At 43.4% G+C, this 22,363-nt stretch overlaps 1 protein-coding gene across 1 annotated transcript in view; it reads right to left on the bottom strand.

Annotated features, from left to right (window-relative positions):
* Positions 1-22,363, bottom strand: part of Iqck (IQ motif containing K) — a gene marked incomplete at its 5' end in the record, with an annotated part of 95,915 nt that overhangs the window by 73,306 nt on the left and 246 nt on the right. Inside the window, one exon of the mRNA XM_042054011.1 lies at positions 3,316-3,389. Within this exon, the coding sequence (XP_041909945.1) occupies positions 3,316-3,389 (74 nt within the window). The remainder of the gene's footprint in view (positions 1-3,315; positions 3,390-22,363) is intronic.

Genomic DNA, 22,363 nt, shown 5'->3' with positions numbered 1-22,363 from the left:
GTTTGTTTTCAAGACAGGGTTTCTCTGTGTAGCCCTGGTTGTCCTAAAACCAATTTGTAGATAAGGGTGGTCTTGAACTTAGAGATCAGCCTGCCTCTGCCTCCCAAGTGCTGGGATTAAGGTGTGTGCCACACTGCCTGATTTTCCTTTATAACTTTGTAAGGGAATGAGCTTCTGTGTCAGATAGACAAGTTGGGGGACATTCTGAATAGAAGTGTTCCCTTCCCTTCCCTCCTGGCATGCTTTTAAATGGGTAAAGGGGTTATAGATTTAGCTCAGTGGTAGAGTACCTGCCTAGCAAGTACAAGGCCCTGGGTTTGGTGCTAAGTTCTGAGGGGGATAAAAGACAAAATTAAATGACAGTGGAATTAAAAACCTTAGTAGGGAAAAGGGAGAGGAAGACCAGCCACCTATGGTTGAAACATTGGTTAACAAACCAAAAAGAAGCAGGAGGCTGGGGAGTGGTTACAGCTCTTGTCCCACAAGTGTGAAAAATGGAGTAATACCAGGTGGGTATGGCAGCCCCCTGCAATTCCAGCCTCTGAGGTAGAAGAGGATCTCCAGAGCAACTGGCCTGGGAAGGCTGCATCAGCAAGCTCTGGGCTTGATTGAGAGACCCTTCTCAGTGAACCAGGTGCAAACATGACAGGATGACAAGCCCTGACACCAACACACGTGCACCCCACATGTATGCCCGTATACACACAAACCTGCAAACACATATGAAAGTGGGAAAAATAACAGGGATGAAGTAAGCCTGGATGATCAAGAGAGGAAGGCGGGGAAGCCATAGGAAACAGTCTAGAGGACACAACCCGACCCCAGTAGAATCCCAAGGGGCGTGGCACTCAGAACTGCTGGGCACTGCAACAGGGAGAAGGAGAAAGGCAATGCCACCCAGAGGCTCAAGTGAAGCATGGCTGCTCTCCATGTCTTCCCTTGGGCTGTTGTCCCCTCTTGACATCTGAGTAGCTTCCTTTGCAAAATGCCCTGGGGGCTCCCCAACCTCCCCAGTGGCTCTTTCATAAGCAGATAAAGCGAAGCCAGAGAAGAACTCCCGTGGGATATTGTACTGGCACCCCAAAACCCACTTCTGATTCAGAGGTCTACTGCCCCACTCAGAAATGTTGGTCCTGTTCCTGGCCACCCTGAAGAAATCTTCCAGAGGCAACTACTACCATGAACACACCTAGGCTGTGCTTCCCTATTCATAGAAGAGACCCATCTAGAAAGTCAAGCCATGAGCACACCGGCTGTGATGGCTACTTTTAGACGCCAAGCTGAATACACTAAGGCTGACTGAGATCATTGATAAAGCTACCCGGGAGTCTGTGAAAGTGATCTGGTGATCAGAGACTAAGCAGGACCTGAGCTGGGGAAGATTCACCCTCACGGTGGACAGGGACCCCCAAGGCAGGCAGCAGAGATGTGGAAGGAAGTGAATTCTCTCTCTCCTAGAGCCGCATATCTTTGCTTTGCACCTGCCTTAGATGCTGGGACTCCTTGCTACAGAGTTTTGACCCTTACTTGCACCTGCAGCTCCCTGAGTCTTGCTCCTTTGCACTTGGACTGAGAGATAGATACACCACCAGCTTCTCCGTGTCTGAGTGTCCCCGGCCTTTAGTCTCAGAGTAAGCAACACTGGCTTTCAGGTTCTCTAGCTTGCAGACGGCCTGCTGTGTGACTACCCTGTGTGGTTTGAAGGGAAATGGCCCCCAAAGGGGGTGGCACTATGGGGAAGTGTGGCCTTGTTGAAGAAAGTGTGTCACTGTGGGGGCGGGCTTTGAGATCTCTTTTTCTCAAGTTTCCCTCAGTGTGACAGGCAGTCAACTTCCTGTTGCCTGCAAGACATAGCATTCTCAGCCCTAGCACCATGTCTACCTGCATGCTGCCATGCTCCCCTTCATGATCATAATGAACTAGCCCTCTGAAACTGTAAACAAGTCCCCCTAAATTAAATGTTTTCTTTATAAGAGTTGCTGTGGCCATGGTGTCTCTTCACAACAATAGCAAACTCTGAGCACACAGCTTTAGTTAATGTAGTTAATGTGTGTAAGATGATTCATTAATGAGGCTCCTGTCATCTACCTACCTGCCTATCTAGATCATCAGTCAACTATCTACTATCACCTATTTATCTCTATCACCAATCAACTATCCATCTATCATCTATCTTCATACTCTATCTACTATGTTTCTCTACCATCTCCCTCCCTACCTATCCATCTACCCAATCATCTACTGCTGGTTCTGATGCTCTGTATAGCCTAAAGGTATTTGACTATATAAAAGAATATTCTTAAGTTCCCCTTTAAAATTGAACACAACTAAATATCTCTACACAGATCAAGAAAATCAACAGCATAAAAACCAAAGATCAAGAATTATAGCAATGGCTGGGCATGGTGGTACACACCTGTAATCCCACCACCATCTGGGAGGCAGAGTAAGGAGGATCACCACAAGACCTTGTCTCCAACATAAATCAATCAATCAAGCAAGCAAGCAAACAAGCAAGCAAGCAAGCAAGCAAGCAAGCAAGCAAGCATAGTCAGGTATGGTGGTGCACATTTCACACCTCAGCACTCTGAAAGCTGAGGCAGGAGAATCAAGAGTTTAAGGTCATCTGAACTACATGTGGAGTTCCATGCCAGCCTGGTCCTGACTATATAGTGAGACCTTGTATGAAGAAAAACTAAAACCAATAAATAAAACAACTATCTTAGAAAAATCAATTCAGAAAAGACAATTAGTATCTACAGAGAAATTTGTGTAAGAATTGTATCCACAAAAGCAAGAACAGAGTGTTTGCAAAAAGGAACAGTCACAGAACAAGAAAGAGTTTTAAATACAAGAATCTGTCAGAGGCCACTGCAGTAAAAAAAAAAAATTACTCAAAATATAAAGAATTCAGTTTTGGTTCTATCCCTGTGACCTTGTTCAAGTGCCTTTACCTCTTGAGTCTTTTTTTTTTAATTAAAGCTGTCAAAGGTATGCAGTTCTGAGGTATATTTCCAAGGGTCCTCCCTTCTTGGCTGCTGGTCCTCTCTCAGCACACAGAGAAACCTGCTATATCCACTACTGTCACTACATAGATCCATTGTAAACATCGTTTACAGCTTGAGTTGGTCACAAGGAAATGTAAGCTGTCCCATATAATAGAATCTACTGTAAGGTTCAAAGTGAATATATGATGGTTTTGAAGTCACTCCGTTTTCAGAAGAACCATGCCATGTTGCAAATTCTAGCTCCAGTGTCTCCCCTTTCCCTCAGGGTTACTGGTGCTGCACTTACTGAGGCCTAGCCCATACTCACCGAGCTCACTGTGACAGCAGCTTCCTGTTTCACTTTATATCCTTCTGGAAGGGTAGGCAGTTCAGCTTCATACTCTAAAGGAAGGGGAAAGTGTTCAGTTCTACACTTCATTGATATTTATGATGCAATTTTCTTCAAATAAAACATTCTTAAACTTTATTTCAGTTGGTAGTTTACACAAGTGAAACACAGCTGCTCATTAGATATTATGGGTTTTGATTTATTTATTCAAATAAATCAGTACTGGGATTGAGCCCAGGGTAAGTGCTATATCCCCAGCCCCAGTTGGTTGATTTCTTTAAGCCACCTTCTTCAAAATGAGAAGATGCTTGGTCCCTTGCATGAAAGTCAAGGCTTTATGTTAGAGTCTGAGACTCTTCCCCAAACACCACAATTTCAGACTTTGCCGAAACATGATGTAACTACAAGGACTAATCAGAATAAGACAATGTTAAAGACAGTACCAAAACCATATGTGGTGGTTTGAATGAGAATAACCCCATCTTAGTCAGGATCTCTATTGCTGCAACGAAACGCCATGACCAAGAAGCAAGTTGGGGAGGAAAGGGCTTATTTGGCTCACACTTCCACATCACTGTTCCTCATCCAAGGAAGTCAGGGCAGGAGCTGGAACAGTGTAGGAACTAGTGAAGAAGCTATGGAAGGTGCTGCTTACTGGCTCGCTCCTCATAGTTTATCCAGTCTGCTTTCTTACAAAACACAGGACCACCAGCCCAGGGCTGGCACCACCCATAATAAGCTGGGCCCTCCCCCATCAATAACTAATTAATAAAATGCCTTACAGCTGGATCTAATGGAGGCATTTTCTCAGTTGAGGCTCTCTCCTCTCTGATGACTCCAGCTTGTGTCAAGTTGACATAAGACCAGCCAGCACAACTGACCCCTTGTCAATCTGATACACAAACACATCATTACCTTTTACTTCTTATTCATCCCCAAGATCTCACATTAAAACATAAATAACTTTAAAAGTCCTACAGTCTTTATAAATTCAAATACATTAAAATTGCATTCCCTTTAAAATACTCAATCTCCCTAAAAGTTTAAAATCTCTTAAAATTTCTGTATTTCAGCTATGGGCTCCTGTAAAAATCAAACTTAAATACCTTCTTCAAGAGGTAAGGACCAGGACACAGTCACAATCGGAACCAAGCAAAACCAACTCCAACAGTATAAATCTCATGGAATCCACTCACGATCTTCTGGGCTCCTCCAAGGAGTTTGTGTCACTTCTCCAGCTCCGCCCTCTGCAGCACACAGCGGGCCTTCCTAGGCTCCCGCTGCCTCCACCCCACTGCTGCTGCTGTTCTTGGCGATCATCCCATGGTACTGGCATCTCCAAAAAACAGGTCTTCTGCTGCAGCTGGGCTGCACTTCTACCATTAGCCTCTTATAGGCTCTCTTCATGGTACCAAGCTTCAGCTTCTTTGCACACCCCTTCAGTTCTGGGCCTTCAACTGCTACTGGGGCTGCACCTCTACCAACGTCCTCTCCTGGCCTCTCGTACGGCCAAGCTGCTCTCCATGACCCCTTCATGCCTTCAAAACCAGTAGCACCTGGGTGACTCTGACACCACCAAATTTGGTAACCAGTGTGAGGTACAACCTTGGCCACCTCTAGAACACTGCTTGAGTGTGCTGACCCTCAGGAAACGCTTCCCAGAAGATTTCACCTTGAGGATGCTGGTCTCTTCTTAATCACCGCTAAATTTTCAGCTCCAGCAGACCAGCATCAGGTATCCCAGCAAAGCAAAGGTTCTGCTTTAGTAGTTCTGATATCTTATAAATCACAGCTAATTCTTCAGCCCCAGCCAACCAGAATGACAGACTCTTAAATGAAAAGAGCATACAGTAAAGTCTTTAAACTTCCCTCTGAAACCTCACGGGCCTCCATCCTCCACACTGCTCTCAAAATTCTTTTCTTCCAAGCTCCTATAGAATATCCCACTGAGTTCTCAACACTCAATGGCTTTTCTAGCCCAAAGTTCCAAAATGTCCTTCTACACAGCAATCCCCCACAATCCTGGTACCAACTTGTCTTAGGGTCTCTATTGCTGTGACAAAACACTATGACCAAAAAGCACGGTGGGGAAGAAAGAATTAATTTAGTTTACATTTCCATATCATTGTTCATTGTTGAAGGAAGTCAGGACAGGAACTCAAACAGGACAGGAAACCTGGAAGAAGGTGCTGATGGAGAGGCCATGGTTTGTTCAGTCTGCTTTCCTATAGAACCCAGGACCACCAACCCAGGGATGGCACCACCCACAATGGGCTAGGCTATCCACATCAGAAACTATCTAATAAAATGCCCTACAACTGGATTTTATGGAGGCATTTTATCAATTGAGGTTCCTTCCTTTCAGATAACTATAGTTTGTGTGTCAAGTTGACACAAGACCAGCCAAAACACCTCCATACGCTCACATGTTTGAATGCTTGGTTCACAGTTAGTAAAACAGTTTTGGAAAGGATTAGGAGGTGTGGCCTTGTTGGAGAGGGTGTGTCATAGGGTAGGCTTTAAGGTTTCAAAAGCACACACAGGCCCAGTCTCGCTCTTTGATTCCAATTTGTGCATCAGATGTAAGCTCTCAGCTACTGCTCCAATGCCATGTCTGCTTGCCACCATGACCCACACGATAATAGTAATGAACTCACCTTCTGACACTATAAGCAAGCCCCCCAACTAAATGTTTTCTTTTATAATTTGTCTTGGTCATGGTGTCTCCTCAAAGGGGAAAAAAAGTAACTAAGACAGCATGCATGGAGCAGAAACAGACTTGGAGAACATTCCACCCAAGTTCTATAGGGTAGTGACAGTCACAGCCAGGCAAGGGACACAGATGCTCCTGGGCTGCAACCATTGGGGAAAATGACAAGAACCAATGTTGTCAAGATGATTGCCAGCTCATGTTGCAGCCAAGAGGAAAATGTCAGTCTAGGCAAGGTGGTACTAACGGAATGACTGTACTCACTAGTTTTCTATAGCTGTGACAGAACACCACAACAAGGCAACTTAGAGGAGGGGGTTATTTGGCTTCTAGTTCCAGCAGGCTAAGGGTCTGGCATAGCATGGAGCAACAGCAGCAAGCAGCAGGCATGACAGCTGGTGCAGAAGCTGAGGTCCCACATTCTGAACTTCAAGCACGGAGCAGAGAGAGCATACTGCTAATTGTACAAGGCTTTAAAACCTCACACTTCCTTCAGCCAGATCATATCTCCCAAGCTTCCCCCAAACAGTGCCATCAGTTGGGGACCAAGTGTTCAACTACCTAAGTCTGTGGGGGACATTCTCATTTAAACCACGACAGTGACTACACTAGATACAAATTTTATTTCCTTGCCTAATTTCTTGCTAGGTAGTGGACACTTTTTATAAAGTACCTAAATATCAGCTTGGACACAATTACACCAATCCACAAGTCATAAAAAATTTAAATTACATTTATTTGTGGGGGGAAGACACACACTTCATAAATGCCCACACGGAGGTCAAAGGACAACTTGCTCAAGTCAGTTCTCTCCTTCCACTATATGGGTCTCAGGGGTCAAACCCAGGCCATCACTTGGTAGCAAGTGTCCTTACCTGCTGAGCCATCTTGCTGGCCCAATGCCTGCTACTGCAATGTTAATAGGTTGGAGCATTCCCCATGGGCTCTACTGGGATGGGATGAAATTTTTTTTTTTTTTTTTGGTTTTTCGAGACAGGGTTTCTCTGCAGCTTTTTAGAGCCTGTCCTGGAACTAGCTCTTGTAGACCAGGATGGTCTCGAACTCACAGAGATCCGCCTGCCTCTGCCTCCCGAGTGCTGGGATTAAAGGCATGCGCCACCACCGCCCGGCTTGGGATGAAATTTTTAAGGGGCAGGACTTCTTAAAGGGTGGGAATGGTCTGGTCAGTTCCTCTGTCATTCTGTTGTAATCATTTTTGTTTTGGATGGGGTAGTAAGAATTGAACTCTGAGCCTCACACGTGGTAGGCAAGTGCTCTCCCACTGAGCCCACTTCCACTGTTGTGATTCCCTCTTATAAAGAGATTAGTTTTACTCTGCTATAGTTCCACCATGTTGTACCAAGAATCTAAGCAACATGACTGTTGTGGTTTGAATGAGAAACATCCCCCACATGTTCATGTTCCTGAACACTTGGACCTCAGTTGGTGCTGTTTGGGATGTTTACTGAAACTTTAGGGGGTGCAACCTTGCCAGAGGAAAGCACATTATTAGGATCAGGCCTTGAAAGTTTATAGCTGGGCTGGAGAGATGGCTCAGAGATGGAGGCGGGTCTTCTATCAATCTGTTGATTTCATTGGTTAATTAATAAAGAAAACTGCTTGGCCTAATAGGTTAGAAAATAGGTGGGTGGAGTAGACAGAACAGGAAGAAGGAAGTGAGGTAGATGGCTCAGACAATTGCTCTGCCTCTCCTCTCTGGGAAAGACTGCCATGCCTCTCCTCAGGGAGAGAGATGCGATGAAGCCAGCCTCCAGGTCAGACATGCTGAATCTTTCCCGGTAAGACACCACTCGTGGTGTTACATAGATTATTAGATATGGGTTAAAGCAAAAGATGTGAGAATTAGCTAATAAGAGGTTGGAACTAATGGGCCAAGCAGTGTTTAAAAGAATACAGTTTCTGTGTAATTATTTCGGGTATAAAGCTAGCTGGTGGCCAGGAGCCGGGCGGCGGGAAGCGGCCCGCAGCTCCTCACTACAGCTCAGCAGTTAAGAACACAGTATGATCTTCCAGAAGTCCTGAGTTCAACGCCCAGCAACCATATGGTGGCTCACAACCATCTGTAATGAGATCTGATGCCCTCTTCTGGCATGCAAGCAGACGTGCAGACAGAACAAAAAATTGTATACATAATAAATAAAATATTTTTAAAAAGAAAGAAAGATTATAGCCTTGCTCAGCTTCCTATTCTCCGCCCACTTCTTGACAGATAAAACATGAATTCTACTTCCTGTTCCTGCTGCCATGGGCCTTCTTTGCCACCATTAGAGACTCTAACACTCATGTTATTTTGTCACAGTAACTAATACAATGGCCAACCCATCATGAATTAAAACCTTCAAAATGGTGAGCCAAAAGAAATCTTTTCTCTTTGTAAGATGATCACCTCTAGCGCTCATCACTGAGACAGAAAGTTCCCTAGCACGCTGTTCCTCACCTCCACATATGTTCCAAGACGTTCCTTGGATGCTTAAACTCTAACAGCACCAAACAGTACACAGACTATATATATGATAGCCTTCCTATTCCTAATACCACTGGCAAAATTGACCTCGTAATTTAGAGACCGTAGAAATCGAGAGCAGTAACAGCAAAGCAGAGAGTTTTAACACTACCCTCAGAAAAGTTATTTAAACTTTTGTTTTCTTCTGAAGTTCATTAAATAGTTTTGGACTACAGCTATCAATGGCTAACTAAAAAAAAATCAAGTAGTGAAACCTCAGATAAAGGGCCACTGATACAGCACACATTTAGGAATTTAAAACAATCCAAAAGCTAGGCCTAGCAGCACACACCTGCAATCCCAACACTTGGCAGCTGAAGCAAAAGGATCAAGAGTTGGAAGCCAGGGACCAGTGAGATAACTCAGGGGTTAAGAGCAGAGGTTCCAGGTTCAATTCCAAGCGCCCGCATGGTAGCTCATAACTGTTGGAGAATGTTCAAGAATGGAGTCACATAAGGAGATTTCTGAGTGCTTATGAGAAAACTCAAAAAAAAACCAAGTTTCTTCAAAAACATGGAATTGTTCTGCTTTTGTGCCTCTCTCAGGTGTAGTAGATATGAATGAGTTTACTTCAGATTATTCACTACAACTAACTGGCTGTTGGTATTTATTTATATGTCTCTTTGGAAAAACATGTTCCTGCCACATGTGGTCTGTCTGCCTTCTGTGGCTTACCTTTGTGACTGTACACTTTACTCATGTGACTCCTCTTAAGCCTCAGAGCATAAACTGTCTGATGCTCTGAATAAAGTTGGCTGTTACATGAGACTTTAGTCCCCCTCATTTACCAGCTCCATCCTCCCAGCTCTGATCATCTCCAGAGCTGTAAATGGCAACCATCTGTAACTCCAGTTCCAGAGGCTCTAATGTCCCCTTCTGGCCTCAGTGGGCACCACTGAGGTTTTCCACACAAGTATGCAAGATATACAAACATATATGCAGACAAAACACCTATATACATAAAACAATTTCTTTTCATTAAAAAAGGACAGAATTGGAGGCTAGACTAGGCTACATGGTGAGACCCTTTCTCGAAAAAGAAAAGATTAAATTAAAGCAACACAAGTATTATCTCACAATTCCCTTGGGTTGGAAGTCTACTCATGCAGGGATCAAAGCATCAGCCACTGCTGTGATCTTAACCGAGAGTTGAGATTCTTTTGACATTCCCTGGTTATTAGCAGAACTGGTTTGTTATGGCTGTATGTCTGAAGCCCCTGTTTACCAGATTGCTGGCTGTCATCTCCTAGAGATGGCTCTCAGGTCCTGTGGTAGGCAGTCCACACATGGCAACTGCTACTTCAGTGCTCCTGCCTGGAACTCTGACTTCCGACAAGAACCAACCTGACAGGCCAGACAACACCTACAACAACCTCCCTACTCTAAAGTCAACTGATGAACTTCACATCTGGAGTCTTCACAGAAACACCTGAACCCACATCTGAGTAATAGAGAGATGTGGCACTAGGAGTAAAAATCTTGGGGACTGTTAGAAGCCAGGTAGGTAGCTCCACTGCCTCTCTTTCTTCCTGTCTTGAAACCCCTGAGATAGTGTAAAGTCTGTTTATTTAGGTTTAAAAAACACACATATACCTTTGTCAAAATATAAAGTATTTACTTACTGGAAAAAAATCTCAAGCAATTCAGAGGTCTTACAAAGATAGCAGAAGTCACAAATGATCCCACTAAATACAAATCCAACCAAATCTTTTCAACAAATTAATTACATGTGTAACAGTATGTGTAAGCATTATAGTTCTGGAGGGAAAGGTACCCCGGCCATGGGAAACCAGGCTATGCCTACAGCTCAGAAGGGAAAGGTATCCTGGATGTCAGAATCCAGGCCATACCTTTAAGTGTTACAGCTCTGAAGGGAAAGGTATCCTGGCTGTCAGAGCCAGGCGATACCTACAGCTCTGTTCTGGTGGGGGATGGTTTTCCCACTGGAACACAGAGGTTCTGTCCAGGAGAACAGTTACTTCTCTGCTCCACTCTGCTAAGCGGGTTCCCTCCAGAAATGTAGCAGTTCTATTGCAGCTCCAGCACAAGTTGTTACTTCTCTGTCAGGCTCCACTCTGGTGAAAGAAGATTGTTACCCAAACCTCATTCAAGGGATTTATTGGGAGGTAGGAATCCGGGAGAGTGGCTGCCTCTGCCAGGGTGGAAAAAGACACCTCCTAACTGCACAGGTGCAGGACTTGTATAGGGCTTCTTGGGGAGGAGTTTTCACAGGTGAAGATTTTCAGGGTAATTGGTCAGATTTCAATCCCTGAGTTTGAATAAACTCAGAGATTGGCTGGGTTTCATGCTCAGGAATGGTTTCATGCTCAGGGATTGGTTGGTTTTTATGCTGAGTTAGTCAGGGGAAGAATGTGTTTCTTTGGTTTTGGTTTCAGGGCTGCAGTGTGTTTCTTTCACTGCCCCCCTTTTAACCTTTTGGTTCTAGTTTCAGGGCCAATGAATTGGTCTCAGGGCCAATGAATTGGTCTCAGGGTCAGGGTGTGTTTCTTTGGTTATGGTTTCAGAACCATAGTGTGTTTCTTGATTTTTTTCCTTTTTTTGATTAATTTTTATTTTATGTACATGGTGTTTTGACTACATGTGTATCTATATGAGGGTATCAGACCCTCTGGAAATGAAGTTATGAGTTATGAAGTTATGAAGTTATGAAACAAACAGTTATGAGCTGCCATGTGGGTGCTGGGAATTGAACCTGGGTCCTCTGAAAGAGAAACCAGTGCTCTTAACCACTGAGCCATCTCTCCAGCCCCTGTGTGTTTCTTTCACTGGCCCTTTTAACCTTTTGGCTCTGGTTTCAGGGTCAAGGTGGACTTTTTATCCTAAATGCATATATGTATAATAAATATACAAATTAATGTACACATATACTTATATCTGTCTTTATAATGCATTGTTTACCCCTTATTTGAATGTATATGTACATACACACACATATTATATTAAATCTTTGTGTAGATGTGTGTGTAAATACAAGCAAACATGGCAAAGGTGCCTGCACAGAGGTGAAAGGACAACCTTGAGTGTCAGTCCTCACTTTGGTCTCTCTCTGTCTCTGTCTGTCTCTCTGTCTCTCTGTCTCTCTGTCTCTCTGTCTCTCTCTCTCTCTCTCTCTCTCTGTCTGTCTCTCTCCCTCTTCCTTCCTCTCTTCTTCCCTCCCTGTGGAGGCCCAAAGAAACCAAAGGTCTGAGAGTTTGGGGTTTGTTTTTAGTTCATTCAAGGTTATTGTGCTTCTAACTCAAACAAAGGTCTCACCTAGTTGTAAATCAGAGTTCTGCTCTCTCAAGCCTATTGTCAACAGGGTGGCTAGTTGTCGGACCTGTGCTCCTGAAATAGGGATAGGGAAGCAGTTGGTTCCTACCTAAAACAAAAGTCTAAGTATCCAAGTTCTAGTTCCCTTTATGGAAATAACTTGGGATTCCATCCAGGGAGTGGTTTGCCTACAGTGTGTTTGGTCTGGACGTGAGCAATAAATGTTCCCCATGAGTTTCAATTTGTATGTTAATGTAGGCCTTTTGCTCTACTCCTACCTTTTTAAATCAGGGGTATATTAAGCTGTTGGAAATTAAACACGGATGAATTTTCAATACTCACTGAAATTCCCTCCCGATACTATCCTATGTGTTTCTGTGTTTTATTATTTTTGTTTATTCTTTGTATTCTTTGTATATTCTTTACTGTATTTCTAAATTCCCACGCCTCCACTCTTGGAGAAAGGTAATCTTGTTGAGGCTGGCCTCCAACAAATGGTGCCGCAATGTGGTTCTCCTGTTTGTGCCTCCATCTCCTACAGAAACGTTATGGTTATAGAAATTGCTATGCCTAGTGCCTTGTGGGTACAGAGATTTGAACTTAGGCCCTCATGCTTGTGCTAAACTGTTTTCTTTATCCACTGATTGATGGCTCTCCAGCCTTGAATTTTAATTTTGTAAGTTTATGATTATCTTTTATTATTTAATGTTTACTTGTGTCTATGTGCATGTATGTGTTCCAAACATGCATGTGTGGAGGTCAAAGGATACTTATGGAAGTTGGTTCTCTCCTTCCAACACCTGGGTCCCAGGCATTGAATGTAGGCCACCAATTCTGGCAACAAGTGCCTTAACTCACCAAGCCACCTCACAGCCCCCATATTAAACTCCAGGGCTAGTACAAAGTAATGGGGTTTATCATGGCGTCGTTGTATATGTATATGTGTTTTCATACCCTGTTCTCCTTCATGTCCCTCCCCCCAGGACTATCTTTTCTAACAGTCTGTAAATTTGGTGAGGGAAGTGACTGTGTTTGTTTATGTAATAGCCCTCAAACAATAATTTATTGAACAAATAATAGATATGTAAAACACAGCACGTTCAAAGTTCCCTTTGAACTCATTCATTAATCCACACCTAGTGGTGTGGCCCATTTTGTTCCAGGAGCCATCCCAGGTATCGGATACTGGGCAATCCCACTGTGGTATAGATCATATTCCATGTTTATTTAACAAGTAAATTCCCCTTGTTTCCAGTATTTCCTTATTAACAATCCTGCAACAAGAATATTAATAACTACGTCATTAGTTCTTAAATGTGGGATTGGCCTGTCTCCCCCTCCAAAAAAACAAAACTACTGGCAAATTTCCATACAGAGTTTCCAGTGGGGCTGGAGAGATGGCTCCGTTGTGTGTTACACTAGCCACACAGGAATGAGAAATGGAGTATGGGCTTCCAGAAATCATGTAAAAGCTAGGTGTTTGTGGAGGCCTGCCTGTACTCCCAGTTCCAGGATGTAGACACCTGGAATCTGTGGAGAGAGTTAGCTAGAGATTAGAGGAAAAAGGGAGCCCCAGATTCAGTGAGAGCCCCAGGTTCAGTGGGAGCCTCTCCCTCAATATATAGAGAATAATCGAGGAAGAGAAAGCAGCCTGATATCACCTTTGGCCAATAAGGCAGGCACATACACGTGCATGTACACCACTCCCAGTCCTTACACACACGTGCACCCATATATATATAAGAACACACATACACATATGCATACCATACACACACAAGGATGTTTACAATATACACGTCTAACAGACTGTTTCTCTATTGGTGCAATCAATCTTAAAATATTAAAATCTTAAAATATTGGTACAATCATACTTAAAATATTGTACTTTTATGTGCATTTTATTTCTTCCATTATATTTTTAAATAAACCTCTTTCATCTTTTTTCTTTTTATTCTTTGTATTGTTTTTTCCCTTCCCCTCTCTTCCTCCCCCCTTCTACCCTCTCCCATAATCCCCATGCTCCCAATTTATTCAGGAGATCTTGTCTTTTTCTACTTCTCATGTAGATTAGATCCATGTATGTCTCTCTTAGGGTCCTCTTTATTGTCTAGGTTCTCTGGAATTGTGAATTGTAGGCTGGTTTTTCTTTGCTTTAAGTCTAAAAGCCACTTATGACTACATATGATATTTGTCTTTCTGGGTTTGGGTTACCTCACTCAATATGATGCTTTCTAGATCCATCCATTTGCCTGCAAATTTCAAGATGTTATTTTTTTTCTGCTTTGTAGTACTCCATTGTGCAAATGTACCACATCTTCTTCAACCATTCTTTGTTTGGGGAGCATGTGGGTTGTTTCCAGATCCTGGCTATTACAAATAGTGCTGGTATGAACACAGTTAAGCGTCTGTCTGTAGTCAGAGGCTACTTGTTCATTTTCTGGCCACCCAGACTCCAGAAATAATCACACAGAAATGTTTTTTTGAGACAGGGTTTCTCTGGCTAACTCTTATATCTTAAATTAACCCATTTCTATTAATCTGTGTAAGCCACATGGCTGTGACTTACCAGCAAGGTTCCAGCATGACTGTCTCTGGAGGCAGCTACATGGCATCTCACTGGCTCCACCCACTTTCTCCCAGTATTCAGCTTAGTTTTCCTGCCTAGCTCTCTTCTGCCCTATCATAGGCCAAAGAAACTTCTTTATTCATTAACCAACAAAACCAACACAGATACAGAAGGACTTCACACACCATATGTCCTTATGGTATGATTAAGCATCCTTTGGATATAACCATAAGTGGAATTGCTGAATCTTGAGGTCGGTTGTTTCCTAATTTTCTGAGAAATAACCATACTGATATCCAAAGCAGCTATACCATTTACACTCCCACCAGCAATGGAAGACTGTTCCCTTTACCCCACAACCTCTCCAGCATAGTTGTCATCAGTGTTTTTGATCTTGTCCATTCTTGCAGGTATAAGATGGAATCGGAGAGTTGTTTTGATTTGCATTTCTCTGATGACTAAGGATATTGAACATTTCCTTAAATGTCTTTCAGTCATTTTAGATTCATCTGTTGAGAGGTCTCTGTTTAGGTCTGTACCTTATATTTTATTATTCTTCGGATGACCAATTTCTTGAGTTCTTTGTACATTTGAAGATTAGCCCTCTGTTCGATGTGGGGTTGGTGACAATCTTTTTCCATTCTGTAGGTTACCATTTTGTCTTGTTGACCATGTCCTTTGCTTTACAGAAGCTTTTCAGTTTCAGGAGGTCCCGTTTATTCATTGTTTCTCTCAGTGTCTCTGATACTGGGGTTATATTTAGGAAGTGGTCTTCTGTGCCAATTAATTCAAGTGTACTTCCCACATTTTCTTCTATGAGATTCAGTATGGTTGGTTTTATGTTGAGTTCTCTGAAACATTTGGACTTGAGTTTTGTGCATGGTGATAGATATGGGTCTATTTTCATTCTTCTACATATTTATAGCCAGTTATGCTATTTGATGAATATGCTTTCTTTTTCCATTTTATATTTTTTGCTTCTCTGTCAAAAATCAGGTGTTTGTTGGTGTGTGAATTGATATTCGGGTCTTTGATTCGGTTCCATTGGTCCTCCTGTCTGTTCTTATGCCAATACCAGGCTGTTTTAAGTACTGTAGCTCTGTAGTAGAGTTTGAAGTCAGGAATTGTGATGTCTCCAGAAGCTCCTTTATTGTTTTGACTATCCTGGGTTTTTTGCTTTTCCTTATGAAGCTGAATGTTGTTCTTTCAAAGTCTGTAAAGAATTTTGCTGGGAGTTTGATGGGCATTGCATTGAATCTGTACGTTGCTATTGGTAAGATTGCCATTTTCACTATGTTAATTATACCTACCTATTTTCTGGTGTCTTCTTCAACTTCTTTCTTCAAAGATTTAAAGTCCTTGTCATACAGGTCTTCCACTTGTTTGGTTAGAGTTACTCCAAGATATTTTGTTATTTGTGGCTATTGTGAAGGGTGATGTTTCTCTGATTTCTTTCTCAGTCCAATTATCAACTGTATAAAGGATGGTTACTGATGTTTTTGAGTTAATCTTGTAACCTGCTACATTACTGAAGGTGTTTATGAGTTGTAGAAGTTCCTTGGTAGGATTTTTGGGGTCGCTTATGTAAACTATCATATCATCAGCAAATAGTTTGACTTCTTCTTTTCCAATTTGCATCCCCTTGATCTCCTTTTGTTGTCTTATTGCTCTTCCTAGAACCTCAAGTACTATATTGAATAGATACAAAGAAAGTGGACAACCTTGTCTTGTTCCTAATTTCAGTGGGATCATTTTGAATTTCTCTTCAGCAGGAAAAACATGAATAAATCTTTAAAAGAACAGTCTTCACTTGTGTGTACACATACATGTGTATGCACAGGCATGTGTGTATGTTTGTGTGTGCACGTGTATGTGTGAAGTCCAGAGGTCAGTGTCAGGTGTCCTCTTCAATCGCTTCTTATTTACTGAGAGAGGGTCTCACTTGACCCGAGTGTACTAATTCTACTAGATTTTCTGACCATCAAGTTCCAGGAATCCTCCTGTATCTGCCTCCCAACCAGAGGTGCTGGGAATCAAACCCAAGTCAGTGCTCTCATTTCCTCAGTTCATGTTTTTGTTTTGTTGTTGAAATTTTATTTTATTTTTTTGTTATTGTTGATGTTTTTTGAAACAGGGTCTGTGTGGGACTGACTGGCCTGGAACTCAACTTTGCAGACCAGGCTGGCCTTGAACTCATAGGGATCCAAGTGTGTCTGCCTCCTACGTGCTGGAAGGTGTGTGCTACCATGCCCATCTTTCAACATGAATTCTTTCACCAAATTAGGTGGTTTATTCAGTTTGATCCATTCATTTTGCTCTTTCCTTCATGCTGGGTATCAAACCTGACTATGTGAATTTGAGGCAAGTACTCTACCACCAAGCTACGCTCAAGTCAATTTTTAAGTACTTTGGCGCTTAGGAAAATTGCTTATTTTCTCTGACCTGTAATGTAAGCTCTTATGGGAATCGGGTGTGTTGTTCATAGAGCACTCTCTCCATTATCAAGGAGTTTAACTGGAATTCATTGGTCAGAGGAATTTAATGATATATGTGTGGTAAATAGCCCTAACCTAAGGACAAGTGGAACTGTGCAGGGAGCTGAGGAAGCCCGGAGTGCTTGTGAGCTGTTGATATGGGCACGGCTGTGCCCAGAACACCAGAGCCTCAGGCCAACCCATGGAGCAGATGACAAAGCCTTCTCCCCAAGGGTGAAGACCGGAGGGAAATGGCAAAGCCTTCAGTCTGGTCTGTGTGTGAGTGCTGATAATATGTGCAGAGATCATCACCATATTGTTCTCCCACTAGATATTTATGGCCTGAAGACTGCTCCCCCAGAGTGCTCTTACTGAGATCAGCTATCTCCTTGATCTGTCAGTAAACCATAAACCCTGCCTTCTTGTTTATTGGTAAGAACCTTTCTTCCTTGCTCAACTTTATGGAAAAACCCACTGCTCTTCTGGGGTGCTGAGGTTTCTGCAGCAGAGAGTACAGACCATCGGATCTTTGTTGGTCTTTTCTCCATTTCCTCACTGTCCAGTCAGCTCCAAGTCCTTGGCGCCATGTGTGAACATGGCAGGAATGGGTTCATTTTATACAACACTCAAGTGCTGCTGAATGAATGTGGGGATCATGGGAATTGAGGCAGTTAAGATACACTGCATTTCTGGATTGGGTATCTGAGTAAAAGAGGTGACATCCTCTGAGATGGAAAGTAAGCTGCTGGTGTTTCTAAGTAGCGAGAGCCATGCCCTATCCAGTACCAGACAGTTTCCGGCACCAGATACATGTGACTGAGGCAGAACAACTCCTTCGGGAAGCAGGGTGGAAGCTACTCTATTCTGGGTTGGAAAGGCAGTGGGCATGGAAGTGGTGTAGAAAGGGGTCGTGTGTTCCTTTGAGGAGCTTGGCAGAGTAGGGAACACAAACGAAAGTTGGAAGAGGAGATGCTCAAAATAGGGCTTTCTCCTGCGATCACAGACCAGAGTGTGTGAAGGGATAAGGTAGCAGAGATGTGAAAGATGGTGGCATGGAGAGGAGGAAGTGATAGACCACGATCCTGGGAATAACAAGATGTTGGTAGCAAAGCCCAGAGAGCACTGAGCCATGAGTGGTGGGGTATTCCTTTTTGTTTATGGATCAAGCGTGCCTGACTAGGTAGCTCCAGTTGACCCAGGACTCTATAGACCAAGATGGCTTGAGACTCACAGATATCAACTGCGTCTGGTTTCCAAGTTCTGAAGTTAAAGGTTGTGCACTGTATGTATGTTGGTATAAGGAAGTTGGATTTCCTGCCCACTCCCAACTGCAGGAACCTTCTCAGTAAATGTGTCCTGTGCTAATTGGCAGGGCCATCTATTTGGGTTAAAACTTGGACCAGTGGATGCGGGAGGTGGGAGAAGACACTGATGAACACTGATGAGCAGTGCCCAGAGCTGGCTGGTGTCATTTTCTCTGGCTTGCTCAGCTGCTCTGTTGGAGGAAAAGCATTCACTTAGGGCGGACCCATGCTGGGATCTGACCAGTGGGATGAGGGACCTACTTTCTAATGACATCAAGGGCTGCTTGGCTTGAGAGTAATTAATTGATGAGTCAAGGACAGCAAGAGGAGATGAATAGCAGTAATCACAATGGTGTTAAAATAGGACATGAAGAGCTTCAAACACCAAGGCTCACTGTTGCTCAAACCATTAACATCACAAACCACTCTATGATTTAATTAGAAGCACTTATTCATGACAATACAATCTTGAGAATATAAAGGCTTTAGTTGTTGCTGGAAAGATGAACATTTACAAGTAAGTTTTCAGATAGGCAGGCAGACAGGTGCACACACGGCAGCAGCAGAGGCAGGGAGGAAGAGGGACTTGAGTTAGATAGATCGATGTTGTAGCTTGTTTTCATGAGACTGAGCTCCTGTAAAGTCTACTGGCTGTGATGCCTTTTTTTAATGTATTTATGCTAACAGAATGTAATAACTAACTTCAGGGATAAGATTACCAGAAAGAATATACACTTTTTATTCCCCACTCCACCCCTTTTCTTGGCTCTTTGGAGAGTCTATGTAGCTCAGGCTGGCCTCAAACAGTAGGCCTTCCAGTTTTAGACCCTCAAGAGTTAGGATTACAGATATGCACCACTACACCCAGCTCCATGCTTCCTCTAGGAAGTTGAATGTATTTGCTTTGTTCTTACTATATGGAAATTACATTGTTTATATGTGTAAGAATTAGGTTTCATTATTCTTCCAGGTAGCTTCAGCTGTCAACTTGACACAGACCAGAGTCACCTGACATAGTCTCAACTGGGGGGACTGCTTCAAAGAGACTGGCCCATGGACATTCCTGTAGGCATTTTTCTAGATTGTTCATTGATATAGGCAATATGAGCACTGGGCATATGACCCTAGTTTATATAAGTAAAGCTGGCTTAGCAACAACCAGAGGAGCCAGCCAGTAAGTATCATTTTCCCATGGTTTCTGTTTCAGGTTCCTGCTTTGAGTTCCTGTCTTGACTTCCTTCAACTATGGACTAGAACCTGTAAGCTAAAATGAACCCTCTCTTTCTCAAGTTGCCTTTGGTCAGTGTTTTATCACAGCACCTACACAAAAAAAATAACTAGGACAGTCATCTAGGTTGAAGTCATGGTGGCCATGTATAAAACCCATCATCATTAACAATATCCAGAACAGTCATCTAGGTTGAAGTCATGGTGGCCATATAGAAAACCCATCATCATTAACTAACAGCTATTTCTTTGTATCATCTTTTCATTTGCTTTTCAGAGAACGCTGAAACTTTTTGTCCCTGATTTGATCCAGACATGATGACCCCCAAAAAACCAATTCCATAACAGAAGGCAAAGCAAGTTTCTTTATAAATATTTAAGATCATATATTGATTATTTCGAAGTCCAGAGCATCTTTTCATACATTATCTCATTTGGTCCCCACTACAGCCCAGTGAGTAGGAATTACCTCCCCCAGACAGTACCTCCTCAACACTATTTGTGATACTGTCAAGTTGACAGCGTGTAGAATCACTTAGGAGACAAACCTCTGGGCATATCTGTTAAGAAATTTCTAGATTAGATTGAGAGGAACGATCCACTGTGAATTTGGGCAGCACCAATCCTATGGGCTGGGGTCCTGGACTAAATAGAAAGAAGCGAGTGAGTTGAACCCCAGCACTCCTCTGTTTCCTGCTGGCGAATACAGTGGGCCTGGCTGCCATGAGCTCCTGCTGCAGTGATGGACTGTGTAAGCCTTGCAGCTTGGATGGAGAGACGGGCAAGGAGCACCACAAAGTCACTAGAAGTATAGCAGTTTACAGCTCTGCTCCAGGAAAAGGTTTCCCCAGTGAAGTTGTTAGAGCTCTGCTCAGGTCCAGCCAAGTGTTATTGTAGGCAGACTTTTCTGTCCCACCAGCCGCTCCCCAAATAACCACACAGAGACTTAATATTACTTATAAATGCTTGGCCAATAGCTTGCGCTCATTTTTAGCTCCCTCTTATTACTTAAATTAACCTATTTCTATTGATCTAGGTGCTGCCCTGAGACTCCTTTACCTCAGTACCGCACTTCCCATTCTGCTTACTCTGTTTCATGGCCTCTCCTGAGACTCCACCCTCTCCCCCGCTCCAGCATTCTCTCTATCTGGAAAATCCTGCCTAGCTACCAGCCAACCAGCTTTTTATTAACAATGAGAGCAACAAGTCTTCACAGGGTACAGAAGGATTATTCCACAGCATGTTACAGACTTGCTTTGCTTAAGAGAAAGTTTCCAGAGCGAAAGTGTTACAGCTCTGCTTAGGTCCCCCAGGGTATAACAACTCTGCTTGGCTCAGGAAAGGTTTCCCCAGCTAAAGTGTTACAGTTCGGCTCAGCTCTGGCTCTGGCTCTGGCAAAAGTTGTTATGGCTGAGCTTCTCGATCCAGCAAAAATGTCACACCACACAACAAACCTCACTCAAGACATTTATTAGGAAGGAAGAATCCAGGAGGGTGGCTGCTTCTAGGGCAAGGCGGAGCAAAACGAACAGGGTGTGGAAGTTACAAAGGGTTCCTTGGGGAGAGGGGCGGAGCTTTCCAGGGTGGCTTGGGATTGGTGGGATTTAGTGCTCAGCGGCTCAGGGAGGGGTGGGATTTCAATACCTGTTCCCAAGTCAGGATCTGGGTGTTTTTCCTTGGCCCCTTTCACCAGACAGACTATCCCCTCGCACTGTGAGCCAAATCAAACCCTTCTTCTTTGAGTTCCCTTCGTCAGGGATTTTTCTCACAGCAGTTAGAAAAGAAACAAACTACACGATGTAGTTTGAAACTGTGCTATGAAGGACTATGGGCCTGGCAAAGCAAATTCCCTCAGTAAAAGACAATATACAGACACCCAAATGTCGCTGGAGATTAGTTCCTCAGGGAAGGACCCTAAGGGTGGAACTTACAAGAACATCAAAATAAAACATTTTCCCTAGAGCAAGTGTTACACTGAAGAAGAAATTCAGGCCCTAATGGGGCTGAAATCGATGAAGGGTACTGATTCTGAGCGACATCTCTCTTCTTTCTATGTATTCTCCATTTTTTCCAAATTCACCTCTCTTCCATTATACACTAGCAAATTCAGTTTCCATTCAATAAACGTTTACTGACCTGGAACTATTCTGTGCAGCAATCATATATTGCTAATTCAGTTTATTAAAATTTAATAAAATAAGAAAATCGGTTCTTCAATTCTGTCAATCCCAAGTCATATCTCAAATACATTGAACAGTGCAGATCATTGAAGGTTCTATTAGTACTGTATTGGACAGTTAATGTAACAAGAACGAAAATCTTCCAGTATTTGAGAGGCTGAGGCAGGAGCATTATGAGCTGGAGGCCAGTCTGCAGTACAAAGTGAGGAAAGAGAAAAGGCAGAGGGGAAGTAGGGACTGGGAAAGACGGTAACAGAGAATGATTAGGAATGAATCTGTGTCTTTGACTTTGAGATCTGAAAGCTTAGGAATTAGGGAAAACTAACACTCTTCCTGTAACCAGGGATTTGTGGCTACGTGGTTCCGTCTCCTAACATCACGACATCCGTGCCATTGTTGTGCTCACTGTAAGGCTATCACAGGACCCCACGACCAAGGTACGTGGGCTATAAAGGGCCAAGTGAGATAGCCTGTGTTTGTGGGAGTTCAGGAAGGCTTGTCGGCAAGAAGAGATCAAAACCCATTTGTCCACACCGAAGTACGCCCCGAATGGGCCGCTGACTCCGTACAGTGGAATTAATTGGACCAGTCTACAGAGCCCATTCCCTGCTTCCCAGTGGAAGCTCTGCGGGTGGCCGCGTCACCACCGCGAAGCTCCACAGCACGCAACTCCCTGACTCGGTTTCCTCCTGCATGCCTGTTGCCTGGGGTCGCACCGGAATCCAGACAGCCGCCAGCCCGTTTCTCCGCGTGTGGGCCAGAGGCTTGG

This window comes from Arvicola amphibius, chromosome 1 (genome assembly GCF_903992535.2).
Source record: "Arvicola amphibius chromosome 1, mArvAmp1.2, whole genome shotgun sequence".
NCBI lineage: Eukaryota > Metazoa > Chordata > Mammalia > Rodentia > Cricetidae > Arvicola > Arvicola amphibius.
The sequence above is the reverse complement of the archived record's forward strand: the minus strand, read 5'-3'. Positions and strand labels throughout refer to the sequence as shown.